Consider the following 17176-nt stretch of genomic DNA (forward strand, 5'->3'; position numbering starts at 1 on the left):
GTACAATGGGACTATAACTACAGATGTGAGATTGTGTAGATTGCAGGTAAGTGAAAGGTATCTGGTGAACTGTGAGCTGTGGATGACTCACTCCACTTGCACATACTGTTTAGCACACAGGAATCATGGGTTGAGGAACCAGGAGCTAGTAATCTACAAAGCCAGAGGCAAGAGGCCAGCTTCTACAGTGGCTCATGTACCCTCTGACTCAGGGAAATAGGAATGTTGATACCCAGAGGCCAGTCCGCATACCAGAGCAAAAGGCCTGCTCCTGAAGCCCCCACATGGATCAGGCCTCCCTAAGGGGGACCTACTGGGACCAGGGAACTAAGAGGAGCCTGGGAAGAGGCCTACTCATTCCATACTGTGTGCACCCTCTAGCCCAGGGTATTCAGGGATGCCGGGGCACTTCTATCATGAAGGTGGAGCAAAGGGCCTGCTTCTGCAACAAGTTTCAGTGTCAAAACATCCCCAAGCCAACCCCCTAAGCCAGCCACAGGGGGACTTACTGGGACTAGGGAACTGAGAGAATCCAGGGAACAGGGATCCGGCTTACTCACTTGGCACCACGTGCCTATAATTTTTGTTTTAATGTCTTAGGTAAATGGTGAACATGGTATAGATTCTATTGCTCATATCCTCAGGGTCCACAATATTAGTGTGAATGGATTTAAGGTGTTTTATATGAATAGATTTTGACTTTAGCTTTAATGAAAAGTAGGAAGCACAGAAATGTTCAATGAACTTGTCTGGGAAACAATGACATTGCAGACACTGGGAGTGTTCAAATGTCATCTTACTTAAGACATTTTTGTAAGGATGCAAAAATAAAAAAAAGGGTGGGTATGTACACATAAAAATCCTTACATCTCTATCCATACCTGCTAACTACTCCATTGTTTCAGTTTCTACTACAGAAATAGGACTGTTGAATAGACAATTCATGTTTGCTTCTTAGACCACTTATATTAGAGATGAGGCGTTTAAAAACAGTATCAATTCTTCCTAAAATATTTCAAAATGAAATCTACTCACCCAAATATTATCAACTTGACTAGATATTTTTTTTATAATTGCAAGATTGCTAAATGTTATTCAAAACCACATATTCATTCAATAAGCTTAAGAGGAAAACAATTAGAGCATCATGGAGAAATGGAGGAATATTAGTAAAATCAAATATTCCTTCTACTCAAACAGTACTCTCCCCCCACCACAAATGTGGCCTCTGTTTTAGCACTTTCTTGTGGGACACTTTCTTTTTTAAAATAGTTTTATTTTATTTATTGATTCATGAGGGAGAGAGAGGGAGAATGGGCATGTCTGGGCCTCTTTCTACTACAAATGAACTCCAGACACATATGCCACTGTGGGCATCTGGCTTATGTGGGTACTGAGGAGTTGAACCTGGATCCATAGGCTTTGTAGTCAAGCACCTTAATCGCTAAGTCACCTCCCCAGAGTATGGGACACTTTCTTTATTAGAAGGAAAATGCATTTGGGAGAATACTAATTCTTAGAAAGTTCATGAGTATGTTGAATGTTCTTTGCTTTTGGATAACATCATGCCAGTATTTCTAATTCTACTTTCTGGTGCCACAGAGACCATTATCTTTATCTGAAAATTCAACACTCTGCATAATTGAAGATCACAATCAGCCTTATCAAAGCATTCTCACTAAGGTATTCCTTTAGTGACAGACCTTTCAACCACCACTTTATCAAGCTCTTTTAACGAAAAAAGACCAGGTTATATGTATTCATTCAAAATTAATTATTGAGTTTCTACAATGTGTTGGGGATAATGTTTTAATAGCGGAAAATAATCCAAGCAGTTAGATGGCTTCTTGGTAGAGAATGGATGAAGTGAGCAAATGTACATTTTAATGACAGTGGAATTTGTACATTTTTGACTTTTCTAGTATTAGACTTTTGAAGCAAATTTTAGGGTATCACCTCTGAACTGTACTTTGCAAAACAAAAAAAAAAACATAAACCATATTAATCAAAAAGTATACAATTCCCTAAACATTCTGTCAACATGTTTTTTGAACTATTATTATTTTTTATTTTTAATTCCTTTTTATGTTTATTATTGTTGTTGTTGTTATTAACAGCATATTTTGTATGGATACATCATGTGTTGGTACCATAATTTTCCTCCTCTCTGCCCCTATTCCACTTAGTGCCCTCCTCAAATGGGGTTGCTGGTATTAACTGAGAGGTTGTGGGTTAGGAGTTGTGAGAAAATCAGTCAATCATTGTGTGTGTGTGTGTGTGTGTGTGTGTGTGTGTGTGTGATAGCCTCTGAATATTCCCTCCCACTCTGTAGCTTTTACAATATTTCAGCCTTCTATTCTGTAAAATTCCCTGAGCAGTCATTGGTGTGTTTTAAGTCTACTTTAGTGTTGTGCTCTCAGTAGCTTCTGGATTTTTGCTTTGGTGTGGTTTGAGTATCTAAGTGTCTGTCTCCATCACCCTGGGTCAAGTTGTCAGGCTCACCATGCAAGTGGCACTCTTACTCATCTCCCCAATTCCTCTGTGGTTTTGCTTCACCCTGCCTGATTTGCAAGGGGTGGTTCATCTCCTGACAGGGAGTCACCTATCTTTGCTTGTCTTCTTGATAGATTTTGGTTGTCTTCAGCTCTAGCTGCCTTTTGAAAAAGAAAAACAGACTCTCCAATGCAGAATGAGATCAGCAAACATTAAAGGGGATAAATATTGTTAATTTAGAGATATTTTGAGGGGTGTAGCCTCTCTTTTGGCCAAAACCTGGTGAGGGCTTTGTGTTGGAATCCATAATCTTGGTCTCCATAGGATTCTAACTCTTCCCAGTTCCAGCTGTGGGTTGCTTTCCAGTGAGTGGATCTCTTAGCCCATCAGTAGCCTTTGGTTATCCACCTTGGCTGGGTGCCACCATTGCACATGTGTGTATGCCTTGTCAGATTGGTTGATTTTGTATGGCAATGTCTGTTGCTTGGTCACAATGTTGTTGGCCATTTTATCCCCCAGCAGGTCTTGTAGCTCCTTCTAGCATTATAAGGGCTAACCATCTGGGGCACATTTTAATGATTTTCTGTTGACTTTCATGTTTAACATATCAAAGAACAGCATAAATTTTTCACCTGTTTTTTAAGTAATTAGACAATTCAATGCAAGTTTTTTTTTTTAACCAACTCTGTTTTGTTCCTTCAAAAGTGTTTCACTAGTATACTTGGTTTATGTTTAAAGAATGTGTGCCAGTCTTGTAAAGGAAGAATGATTGCTTTTCTTGCATTTTACTTAAAGTAATTGCACACAATTAAGACTAACACACGTTAGCCTCCCTAATCAGAAAGTACAAATCTAAAATGGTTTAAAATCTGAAACATTTGAGCATTGGTATGATTCTATACCTGGTCCCGGGAGGCAGATCATGCTGAAAATTTAAACACATTCAAGTACTATGTAAAATTACCTTCAGATTATGTATATGAGGAGTATATGAAACAGAAAATGGATTTTGTGTTTGGATTTGGCTGTCATCCTACAATATATTGTTTAGTATAGGAAGATATTCAAAAATTTGCAAAAGGTAACATAAATTGTATAGTTCTGGCCCAAAGCATTTTGGATAAGACATACTCATCTTGTGCAAAGACAACAAAATCCCTCTGATGCAGGAAAGCTTGGATGTGGCATAGCTACTCTCTCATTTGGTCTTTGAGTCCTCCATCTCTCCAAGGAACTTCTAATTCCTCCTAAAGGAGGAAAGAATTCAGAATAGTTCTTTAGTCCTTACTTCTCCCTTTCCTCTCACCCTGTTTCACAGGTCTTAATCTTTAACATAACTTCATAAGTATTTAATTTACACAGTTACCCAACTCAAGAATCATTTGAATGCAACCTTTCTCCTCTTCCCATTAACCAATAGGCAATGAAGAATTTTCTGTCTGAATCCCATATCACTCTTAATATGACCACTGTTCATTGAATGGGCTACTACTGCAGTTGTTGGGATTTTGTTATTTCTCATGAAACAATACCCCTCATCCCATTGACATCTCTAGCCAATCATTTTTTACAATACTGCCAAAAATGTCTTTTAAAATCACAAATTTGCATCTTTCCAGTACTCATTTGCTGTAGCTGTATTAATATGTGAAAATTACATTTTCCTTGTATTTAGATTCTTCTCCTACCCAAGGAGTCACTTGTGTTTTCTCTTCCCAAGATTTCATGTGCATTACTAGAAGGAGTGACTTTCAGATGTCTAGGTTCTGTGCTCCTTCCTGTATAAGGCTCTGACTTTCATTTTCTTTCTGGGTGTGAAGCGAAACCCGCTCCCTCTAGCAGGTTTTGTGAACATCTTCTTATTCTTGAAGGCTCACCTGAAATATTACCTACTGAAGCCATTCTGTCTGGACTCTTTTCAGACCCTATTAAGCATTCATCTTATCTATCGATAATTTATGAGGGGCACTAATACAGACATTAGTGCATTGTCACTATTTGTCTATAAGTTTATCTTAAGTATGATGTTAAAGAACTCCCTCAAGAAGAGGAACTGGGATATGTTTTATTTTTAATATCCTCATTGTTTAGAAGGCTGGCTGAAGCATCATAAGTAGTTATTAAATAAATTAGCTATGCAAGGTGGGGCAACTTTTTTTTTCAGTTCTGCTACAGCCATTTGCTCTAGAAAGAGAGGTCACATTATCAGTGTATTCATGATCACAACTGGCGGGCCGAGTCATCTCATGAGTGATCCCACCATGCTTCTCTCTCCTAGGAGGACTTAGTGCACACAATTGGTGAGAGCGCTGCGCTGGGGGCGGCAGGCGTGGTACTGTGGGGAGGACCTGAGTATTCCGCGTCAAAGGTAAGCAGCGGTTTCCCCTCCCGCATTGCAACCCAGTTGGCGATTTGTAACACCATTTCTAGCACTAGAGCCAAATTGGTTGCCATTATCTGCTCACCTGACTTGAATGAAGTTCAAAGCAGAGCTGAACACTGAACACCTGCTCCATACTAGCCTTTGCAGTTAGTAGAAGGGCGGGGGGGGGGGGGGAACAACACAATCTTCAATGGGTAGTGCAAAGTTAAAAACTTATTATTATATTCTAAGGGTGTAATTTGGGACATTCTAATTAACCTCTCCTAGTCTCACCTCTTCCATTTAAAAAAATGTACCAGAAGTAAACTTACCTGCAGGAATTTTAGTAGAATAAATGCTGTAATGTTTATGTGACATAAGTAAACATGAAAATCAAAAAAAAAAACAACAAACAAACAATTATTTCATCTACATTGAGAAGGATGAAGAATGAATCCAAATTATTTATTTATTTTTTGCATGTGTCCACGTGCACACATATGTGTGTTGGGTCTCTTGAGGATGCAATTGAATGCTCGTCTGGTTTATGTGAGTGGATGGGGAATTGAACCTGGACCAGCAGGCTTTGCAAGGAAGTCTTTTAATGGCTGAACCATCTCCCTAAGCCTTCCCATTTTTAGTTTGATGATTGTTTATAATGGAAATATACAGCAGAGGATAATATTTCTATGCAAAGGTTCATTGATAATATGTGTTAATTTTATATGAAGAATATGTAATATGAGATTGATCCTCTTGAATTTTGAAGAACATAATATTGCATTGCTAATTATAGATACTATTTTATGCAAGGGAATCTCTGCTACCTATGTCATTAACTGTCCATTTTCCTCACCTCTAGCCTGTCACAACTACTATTGTATTTTCTATGGATTTGACATTTTAGATACCTTAGGTCATTAAAATCATGTGATGTTTTTTCCTGTTTTGATTACTTTATTACACTTACAATGTCTTCCTAACTTACAAGTGTTGTCCTACATGGAAGAATTTCCTCATTTTATTAAACAATTGAATTATATTTCATTGGACATGTATACTTCATGATCATTATCTACTCATCTGTTGATGAGTACTTGGATTGTTTACATTTCATGGCTTGTAGAAATAGCTCTGTATTGAATATGGAAGTATAAATTTCAAGAACATAGTTTTAACTCTCAGATACATATTTTTAATTGTATGAGTTTATACTTACATGTTTGTATATGTACAAATATATACATATACATATATGATTTACTTATGTGATAGCTCTATTTTTTTAATATTTTATTTATTTACTTGAGAAAGATAGAGAGATAGAGAGAGAAAGAGAGAGAGAGAAAGATTATGGGCATGCCAGGCCTCTTGCCATTACATCTGGCTTTATGTGAGTACTGGGGAATTAAACTTATGCTGTTAGTCCTTGCAAGCAGGCACATTTAACTACTAAGCCATCTCTTTAGCAGATGGCTCTATTTTTAATATAATAATTTTCATATTGTGTTCTATAGCATTTGTACCTTTTCATGTTTCCACTGACAGGCTGAAAAGGCTTCCAAGTAGCCTTACTTATAATTATCTTTTATTCTGAACACTAGCCATCCTGACAGGTATGTGGCAATATCTTGTAGTTTTGATACACATTTCTCTAATAATTAATGATGGTATGGATTATTCCATACATTTTTTAGCATTTCTTTGTCTCATTTGAGAAAATGTTTGTTCATGTCCTTAGGTTGCATTTTCCTTCTTCTTCTTTTTTGCAGTACTAGTTTCAGTAACCTTGGGCCTCATGCATACTTGGAAAGGGCTCTAGCACAGATCTATATCCTCTATATCCCAGACTTCTACTTACTTTTTGAAAAAAAAAATATTGGTAATATAAGAGAGAGAGAGAGAGAGAGAGAGAGAGAGAGGGAGAGAGGGAGAATAGGAGAAGATTAAGGTTAGTCTTCATCATACCTTTCCAGGACCCTGTGATTCAGGTGTTCCCTCTAAGGACCTGATGAAAGATCAACCATTTAGTTTGTCTTTTAGGGTATAGAATTTTATGGTACCATTGCCATTTGGGTCCAGTTTTGTGTCCTCCCTCCACCCTTACCCACCCCTCCCATCTCACCCTCCCTATTGTCTGGTCCTTGAAAGATGCTTATTAGGTATGTCAGTATATCATGCAGATTCAGGTTAGGACCCGCAGATGAGTGAGGCCATGCTCTGATTATCTTTTTGTGATTGGGTGAGTTCACTGGGAATGATCTCTTCCAAGTTTGAGCATTTTTCTTCAAATTTCATTGTGTCATTTTTCCTTACTGCTGTGTAGAATTCCATCGTGTAGATATACCACATCTTGGTTATCCTTTCATCGAATGATGGACATCTGGATTGATTCTAGCTCTAAGCTATTACGAATTGAGCAGCTATAAACATGGTTGAGCAAATCTCTCTGAACTGAGGCATGGAGCTTTTGGGGTAAATATCCAGTAAGGGAATAACTGGATCTGTTGGTAGCTCTATAGTCAACCTTTTTAGGAGTCTCCATATTGTTTTCCATAGTGATTGAACCATTTTACATCCCCACGAGCAGTGAATGAGGGTTCCTATTTCTCCACATCCTTGCCAGCATTTGTTTTCATTTGATTCTCTTTTTCAGATGGATGCAGAACCTCAGGAGGGAATCAGCCCATCACACCTCACCAGGGCCCCAGCTGAAACCATAGTGTAATTGGGGAAATAAGCAAGAGTGCTGCTTTCTTGATAAACCTGGTACCAGCACAAGGTGAAGGAGATAGACACAGAGATCACTCAAGTCCTACCAAATCAGATATCCAGAAACACAGAGGCTTCCAAGACCTCATCACTGAAATAGACTTACAATGAACTCAACATGGTTCAGGGGAATTCATGGAAGAGGGGGCAGACCGATTGTTAGAACCACATGTTGGGACATTATGCACAGAGACATTGCCTCCTCCCCATAATGGATGGCTAGACCCACAATGCACGACCCACATTCCCCATTGAGGAGGCTCCCTTCAGAGGGGGGAGGGCAGGGAGGACAGGCTAACAATGGTACCAATGTGGCTGTATACACAGTGCATACATAAATAATAAAAATTGATTGGGCACTTTCATATATGAACATACTGCAAATTGGTTATAGTTTCCATCTTTTCCCTTCTTCCCTTTCCTCCCCTCCCTTGTTTGGGCTGCTTGTTTATTTTATTTCATTTCATCTTTCGTGAAAACCTCAAGCATCTTACTAAAAATAGAAATATTTCTTAAATATCAATAGTAAGGGTGCAGAGAGAGTAATCACTCACAGCATTTTAAGGACTTTCCATTACTCTAAGTGCTACTTGCCCTTAAAATCTTTATGCTGCCTTAGAAATGTTCTGTTTGAATTTCTCAAACTGTCCATTGATGAAGTCACAGTTCTTACGCTTTCTCTCACTGGGAAAATGCCCCACTGTTCAAATCAAATGACTTTTAGTCATGTTACTAGTATGAGCATTGATAGAAATATTGAAATGCTAATAAAAACTCATGTTTCAAATAGAATCTTGAGCTGGAGAGATGGCTTAGCATTTAAGGAACTTGCCTGCAAAGACAAAGGACCTAGGTTTGATTCCTCAGGACCCATGTAAGTCAGATGGACAAGGTGGCACATGCATCTAGAGTTCATTTGCAGCAGATAAGGTCCTGGTGTGCCCATTCTCTCTTTCTATCTGCCCACCCTCTTTCTTTTTCACTCTACCTCTTTCTCTCTGAAATAAAAAAAAATAAAAAATAAATAGAATCTTATATACTTTTCCCATTGTGTGTGTGTGTGTGTGTGTGTGTGTGTATATATATATATATATATATACACACACACACACACACACACACACATACATACATGCATACATATATATGGAGAGAGAGAGAGAATCAGAACAGACATTTTTAACAATTCCACAATTCCAGCCAGATTCTTCTGGACTAACTGATCATGGGTCATAGTGTTAGAGTTGATGTAGATGCATCTGTGAAACACCTAATGGCAGACTTCTCAAAATACATTTTGCATATTAGGATCATTGTGTCTTATATCATAGTACCAGTGATTTGGTTATAAATGATGATCACTTATATTCTACCTCCTACATATTGATGGATAAATAATGCATGGTAGACTCATAAAATACTAAACACCAGCTAAAATAAAAGCAACAGAGATACTTGTATTAATATTAAAAAACTTAGCCAGGCGTGATGGTCCACCCCTTTAATCCCAGCACTTGGGAGGCAAAGGTAGGAGGATTGCTGTGAGTTCAAGGCCAGTCTGAGACTACATACTGAATTCCAGGTCAGCCTGAACTATAGTGAGACTCTACCTTGAAAAGACAAAAAAAAAAAAAAAATTATGTTTAAAAAGTTAGTTTCAGCCAGGTGTGGTGGTACATGCCTTTAATCCCAGTGCCCAGGAGGCAGAGGTAGGAGGATCATAGTGAGCTCAAGGCCACCCTGAGAATACATAGTGAGTTCCAGGTCAGTCTGGGCTAGAGTGAGACCCTACTTCAGAAAAAAACCAAAAAACTTTTAGTTTGTGTAAAAATATATCCCATACAATATATATTTACATAAATGATTTAAAGGCACACATACAGATGCACATACAAACCCAGCAAAGGAATGAAGGATGAATAGAAATCTATCCACTAACTGGGGCATAGGTAGGTAGGAGAGTGGGATGATTTCCCAGTGCCAGGCCAATGCAACAGACTGAGAAAAAAAAATGCATATTATCATTGAAAATATTTTACAACTAAAGTTAAAATTTTAAAAATCATTCCCACATTAATGATTAATTTTGAAGTGTTACTACAGACTTTTGTTTACATTAGGGGCTAGTCTCTGGTTGGGAAATGATCCAATTTTTATTGGGTCGTAGATATTCTCATTAAAAGTATGGCTCACCACTGTGCGAAAATATAAAGTGTTGTCTTCCTTTCAATGGTTCATGCTTCCCCCCTCCTAGCCTTACCATGTTACAACTTTGAGCACTGACAATGGGCAATAAGATTGCATTTTGAGAATGCCTTGAAAAGATCTGTCTTTCCTACAGGAGACCTGCTTATCTGTGCAGAAATCTATTAATGGCTCACTGGGCCCCTATGTTGTGAACGTGACTTCTGCAGCGAAGCTCTGCAGTCGAAGCCTGTGTAACAGTCATGGGAGATGTGTTCGGAAGACACCAGCAGCCTCCTCTTACCTACATCTGCCTGAAAACAGCCGCAAGAAATATGTCGCAGGCAAGAGCTTCCAATTTGTCCTCTCTCAGAAGAGTAAACTGAAGATGGTAGCGGAGATGAAGGAGGAGTTCAGGTGTCACTGTTATGATGGCTGGCAGGGACAGTCTTGCCACTTTCTCTCCCCAGATCTCTTGGGTCGGAAGAACATGGCTTCTGTGACTAGACTTAATTCATCACTTCTCCTTGACATAACCTTGTCTGTAATTCTGCTGGCTTTTTTCATGCCCTACCTGTAAAATCAGTTTCTTCTTGTAGTACTGATTTCAAGCCTCTTGTAAAGAATTTACTGCTTTTAAAGTTGATGTAACAATTATTGATTGGATATTCACTTCATGCTATGCAAAAGGGATGAAGGAATATACCTGTTTTCAGGGAACTTACATTCTTATGAAAAATAAACAAAAATAAATTATTGATAAGTATGCACATGTATCTGATGGTGATATGTGCTGTAGAGTTAAAAAGGAAGACTTAAGGAACTAGAGAGTAGGAGAAAGCATCAGAAATTTTATGTAAGGTAGCAGGTAAGGCTTTTCTAGTAAGATGACCACTATAGGAAGAGCAGGTTAGTACATAACTAGGAGGTGGGTATGGTACTTTAATCTTGTAATCCCCATACCTGGAAGGCAGAGATAGGAAGGCTGCAAGTTCAAGCACTCTAGTATACAGAGTGAGTACAAAGCCATCCAGGGCAACATAATGAGACCCTATCACAAAATATTGATAAATCAAAATTTTAAAAGGAAAGAAAGATAAAAATATGAAAGGATATATCTGAGGAAAGTGTTTTTGAAGTAGAGGGCAAACCAAGGAAAAATAGCTGTTTGCCTCCCAGGCATTGATGACCCTTAAATCATGAATTATACAATAATAAGAGTATCTTCAGCACATCAAGTTACAGAGGTAAAACTGAGATGGTTAAGTTCTCCTGTCAACTTGATCAGATTAGGAACCCATAGACATTCCCCTTGGGCAAGTCTCTGAAGTTGCTTCCAGGAAGGACTGGCTAAAGGAGAAGTCCTTGCTTCAGAGTTGGCTGCCCTTTTGGTGGTGGGCTGCATATAAGGAATCTCTGCGATTACCCAACTGGCTGCCTGTGCTACTTGCTGGTGAGTGTCTATCTTGTTGGTCTATCCTTAGTCAGCATTTGAACCAAGTTTCCTTAGTCTTCCAACATGTACTGAAGACCAGTGGTTCTCCAGGAAGCCTTCAGGCCTTCATTGCTGGATTGGGACTGCTGAAGCATCAAGCCATGTGGACTGAGCAGCTACGGTGTTCATTGACTCTCAAGTCAACAAGCAGCTATTGCTGGATTGCCATAACCTAATCCAGTAAATTCCTTCTTTTTCAATTAGAAAGAGGGACACACAGAGAGAATTGGTGTACCAGGCTCTCAGCCACAGCAATGGAACTCCAGATGCTTGGGCCACCTAGTGGGCAAGTGTGACCTTTTGCTTGCCTTACTTTTATGCATCTGGCTTACATAGGATCTAGAGAGTAGAATTTGGGTCCTTAGACTTTGTAGTCTAGCGCTCCAACCACTAAGCAATCTCTCTAGCCCAGTAAATTCCCTTTTTAATACCACTTCATTCTAATGGTTCTGTTCTTCTAATGAACCCTGACTAATACAGATTGTGATACCATGAGTGGTTCTAGAGAAACAGAACTGCGGGATGTCTCTGGTGGGCTTGGTGCTATCTAGAGTTGACTCTCCGACCTCAGTGCTACTAATGGCTTTTCTGGTAGCAAGGAGAACATGCAGATATGTGCTGTAGGTTTTGACTGCATCCCATGTACCAAGGATGCTCAGAGGGCTCATTAACACAAGAAGATAAACCCTGCCAGGGACTCATAGGATGGGATTAATGGGGGAGATGCTTTAATTTGTACTTGCTGTTTTATTGAAAAATAGCATGCCTGAGTAGGTCTTCAGTACTCAACAGATGGTAATGTGTTTAAAATTTTCATGTGGTGGCCTAGAGATATGGCTTATCACTTAAGGCGTTTGCTGGCAAAGTCAAAAGATTCAGGTTTGATTCCCCAGTACTCACATAATGCCAGATGCCCAAGGTGGCACAAGCTCCTGGAGTTCATTTGCAATGGCCTGGGGTCCTGGCATGCCCATTGTCTCTCTGTCTCTACCTATATTTCTCTCTGAATAAATAAATAAAATATAAAAAAATTCATGTGGTGATTTCATCTGGGTATATTCCAAATTTTTAGAATATTTGTTTATTTTTTAAGAGAGAGACAGAGAGGGAGGGAGAAATAATGAACACACCAGGGCCTTCAGCCACTGTGAATGCACTACAGATGCATGTGACAACTAGTGAATCTGGCTTTATGTGAGTACTGGGGAATCAAAACTGGGTCTTTAGGCAAGTGCCTTAACTGCTGAACCATCTCTGCAGCCCCCAAATAATTTTATTTTACAAAGACTCAAAATGGATTATAATGCCATAAATATTATTTCCTTAGGAAAGTTATTTTCCTATTTGACACTTCCCAAATATTGCCATTTCATGTGTAGCCCAGCCTAGTCCATGCAAACATAGGTGTAAAGTCTTTGTAAGAGATTGCATTCAGATTCACATTTCAATTCATTAATTTGTCCATTAGTTATGTCTTCATTTGTTTTGGGAAAATGTAAAAGCTAAAGAAATCAAATTTAGTAAGCTAAATTTAAGGCTACCTATAATTCTGGGTATTTTATTGGTCTTTCTCCAAGACTGTTCTTATTGGAATCAATTTTTTTTTTTCATTTATGTTCTCATGCATGTATCTGTGTGCATGTGAGTGTGGAGGCCAGAAGACAATCTTGGATATGATTTTTTAGGAATGCTCTCCACCTTTTCATGACAGAATTTTTCACTAGACTGGAGCTTGCCAAATAGTCTGGACTAACCAGTAACTCTCAGGGATCCCCTATTCCTACCTCTGTAGCATTTGGTTTACAGGCACACACCACTATGCCTGACATTTTAACATGGATTTGGGATTGAGCTCAGGTCCACATTCTTGCAAAGCAAACATTTTTACAAACTAAGCCCAGCCCATTAGGAATTAATTTCTTAAGCTCAAGCATGATTTTTTAAAATAACTATTAAAGTGGCTATTATGTGTCAGTAAAAAGAAGTGGCTTCTCCTATCCTTACAGTTATTTAACAATTATTAAGTTATGGTTCAAATACTGAACATCCTTCAATATAGGAGGAAGGGTACATATTAAGTATCACTATCATTTTGACTGATGAAAATGAAGAAACCAAAATATGGAGAAAGTAAGAGACACATGCCAAATTTTGTCCAACCACCAATTAATACATCAAAGACAGGCTATGCATAAATCTTTTGTGTAAAGTTACAATGCCTCCAAAATATCCAGGGCTTCAAATAATAATTGGGATTTAATTATGTGATAGAAAAAGTAAATATATAAAAATTAGAAAAAAATAGGAGCCATCCTTTTCCTAGTACTAATAAATAGTCATTTAACATTTATTTAAAAAATTTTATTGTCAATTTTCATACACATGCATAATGTATTTTGATAACAATCCTCTCCTATTCCCTTCTTTTGTCCTCTGTCCCCTTTCATTGCATCCTTTACTTTTCCAATAATGCCTCTTCTACTTTGATGTCTTTCTTTCCTTCTCCTCTACTATCCATGACAGAATGTTGATGTGCCCAGTATTGTGCTGGTCTTGTATAATAATGACAGTCCTTGTTAGGTCAGAACTGTAATGGTCACTTTGTGTCTGGAAAACAGCATTCCAAAGCACTCCTCCCCATCCTCTCTCTGGCTCTTATTGCCTCCTCTTCCACATTGAGAAGAGACACTTGAACCTTCGGAGGCATGATAGAGATGTCTCAATGCTGAGCATGCAACAACAGACTTCTCAGCTCTTTGATAAGTTGTGATTCTCCATCTGCAAAAGAAAAAGTGTCTCTGGCAAAAGATGAGAGCAGTGCTAATTTGCCCATGCAAAAGCATATCATTAATATCTTCTAAATATGATTATTATTAAATTTTATTTCACCTACAATAGGAAGTAAAAGCAAATAAGATGAAACTAATGGCCACATTCCTAACAGCAATTCTTCAGGTAATAGTTTGTAAAATCAACTGAGATAAAAACAGAACATTCAGTGTTTGTTTATTGCCATTTGTTCTGGTTTGCACAGGTGTGGGCTTCCAGACTACACACCTAATCAATGGCTTCCTAAAAAAGAGACATCTAACTCAAAGACAAAGACAAGCACACAATCTGAAGGATCAAAATTTAAATGCCTACATTTAAAATTATTTTCTAAGGGAAACGAGTGAAGAGCTTATCTGTGAGTCATGTGTCTAGTAAGTACTATGAATGACTTTTGTAAACATAACTCATAAGATGACAAACACTGCCGGCCTCTGTCCTGAATCACTGAGCAGTGACAGTCTGCTGATTTTCCAGGGCCTCATTCTTTCTAACCTCCCATTCACCATGCAAAACTCACTGTACCCTTTGTGAAATGAAAAACCTCTTGACTGTTTTTCTCAATCTCTAATTATTCCGCACCACCAATCTTTTTACATCAGCAGAAATGTACATGGTCAGCTCATAAACAATGTTTCTTCTCAGTCTTTTTTGCTCTCAGTAAATTTTGTATGTTTATTTTTATATGGCAGATATTCTTTTTTCTCTTTAGTTTTTTGAGGTAGGGTCTTGCTCTAGCTCAGGCTGACCTGGAATTCACCATGTAGTCTCAGGGTGGCCTTGAACTCATGACAGTCCTCCTACCTCTGCCTCCTAAATTGTGGGATTAAAGGTATGCACCATGACACACAGCTTGGGAAGATATTCTTTTTTTTTAGATTACAAAATATTTCTATTTATCTATTTGAAAGAGAGAGAAAGAGAGAGAGAAAAAAAGAGGGGGGGGGGAAATGGGCTTACCATGTTCCCCAGCCACCACAAACAAACTCTAGATGCATGCGCCACCTTGTGCATCTGACTTATGTGGGTCCTGGCAAACTGAACCTGGGTCCTATGGCTTTGCAGGTAAGTGCCTTAACAACTAAGCCATCTATCCAGCCCTGGAAGACATTCTTATAAAATATTTCCAGTGTTCTGTTCAAATGCACTCTCATCTATAGTTCAAGATAATTTTATTCTGATATGTTCAAGTGAATGCCCTCAATTTTCTCTGTTCATTTGTAGTTTTTCTGTGAGAAACGGCTCTGCTATGTCATTCCTCTATGTTGCTTTCCTCTCAGACAGTCCAAGCTGCTTTAAAAATTTTTAATTAGTATTGTAAATTTGCTCACTTTTTTTTCCTACAGTAATAGCTTAATTTCCACCATATTTTGACCTCCATATACTTTAAAGAACTTTTTTTGGGAGTAATGTGAACTCTCCTTTTTCATAGTTGTACAAGTCAATCCCTTGTTGCTGGGACAAAATATCTGACAAAATCAATTTAAGGGAGGAAGGGTTTATTTCAGCTTATAGTTCCAGGTTACAGTCCATGATGGCTGAGAAGGCATGGCAATAGGAGGCAGTGAGGAAGCGGAGGGTGATGAAAGCTGCTTCTCAGCAAGCTCACCCCCTTTCATACAGCCCAGCTCACAGAAGGGTGCTGCCCACGGAAAGTAGGTTTCTAACCTTAGTTAACCCAACCATGAGAATCCCTCACAGATGTGCCCAGAGTCTAATTTAGTGTACATAAGCCCTAATCCAGGTGATCGAGGCCCTGTCAAGTTAACAGTCAACATAAACATAAACTTCATGCTCTTCTTTTGCGCTGTAGATTCAGTTGCATTTTAAAGCTCTCCAAAATTAAGGGATTTTTGCTTTTATTTGCTTACAGAGCATTTTGATGCAGTCCAGTGTGACCTTGAACTTAAGATCCTTCTGTTCAATATTCTCTAGGATCTGTTGCTCCCTTTGTTAGTTCTTTCTCTCTTACGTATCAAATGTCTGCAATCTGTGTCCATCATTTATTAGCTATGAAGGACAGATGGAATGAACAGAGGTTTCCCTACTTGCTTGAGTATGTTTACACCACAGAATTCTCATTTTGCTCAGGAGGATGGACTCTGAAAGGGGTGAGGACAACCGGTAACACTCCATGTGGTGCACATGGAATGGAAACAGGTAGGTTGGTAGGAACACCCATAATTATCAAAGCAAGGAGAAAATGATCATGGGACAGGATTGCAATTCCCAGAAGAATCAAACAGCCTTTTCTTACTTCTCCTTTATTTGCTCACTAGGGAGTCCAGCTTTCTTATCCTTTTAATTCTGCTTTTGTATTTGGTCCACAATATAAGTAGAGTTTTGTGAAGGAAGAGGTATGTACATATTACAAGGTCAGATCTCTGTCCTACTTGCCATTCCACATACTTTGAGGAAGTTGAATGGTCTACCAGGTTCTGCAATCTTTAAACTATGTTAAAATTGACTGACTGCTTCAATCTTTCATCTCCTATCCACTTCCTTATTCCTTGGATCTTCTGATTTCTCTTTGTAATAGAAGGAACAGCTCAGACTTCTGAAGTAACTTTTTATATTGCAGCTCTTATTGTTGTCATTTACTTTCCAAATTTCTCTGGCTTACTCAATTATTTAATTCCATCAGTTTTCAGTGTATAAGACAGCTGGTCACCCCTTCATGCCATCCCTTTGTATTTTCAGCTGTATATAGCATTTTGTCTAATGGCATGTGTTGAAAACAACACATTAAATAAATGCCTGTGTTCAGTGCATTATCAGTTCTTGTAAATACATGTAGTTTCTCAGTTTGATACTTAATGCCTTACTATGAGTCAATTATTCCATTATCATCAAGACCAGCATATCAGAATCCTTTTGTAAACTAGTGCATGCTTCATTACTCCAAAGTCTTTGACCCCTTTTACTCTTTAACAGGGAAATCTTAACTACACACTCCTTTTTCTTCCCTGTTTCCACCTGAAGTGTCTATCAGTTTTCTCTCTTACCTCTTAAGTCAGTGGATTTAAATCGGATATTTTCAG

General features: G+C 38.4%; 1 protein-coding gene across 1 annotated transcript in view; it reads left to right on the plus strand.

Annotated features, from left to right (window-relative positions):
* The window catches only part of LOC101616317 (hyaluronidase-4-like), a 51717-nt gene extending 41326 nt beyond the window's left edge, over positions 1–10391 (plus strand). The window contains exons 3-4 of the mRNA XM_004658649.1: positions 4772–4861; positions 9969–10391. Of these exons, the coding sequence (XP_004658706.1) occupies positions 4772–4861; positions 9969–10391 (513 nt within the window). The remainder of the gene's footprint in view (positions 1–4771; positions 4862–9968) is intronic.
* Positions 10392–17176: the final 6785 nt, after the last annotated feature.

Source organism: Jaculus jaculus, chromosome 10, assembly GCF_020740685.1.
Source record: "Jaculus jaculus isolate mJacJac1 chromosome 10, mJacJac1.mat.Y.cur, whole genome shotgun sequence".
Lineage (NCBI taxonomy): Eukaryota > Metazoa > Chordata > Mammalia > Rodentia > Dipodidae > Jaculus > Jaculus jaculus.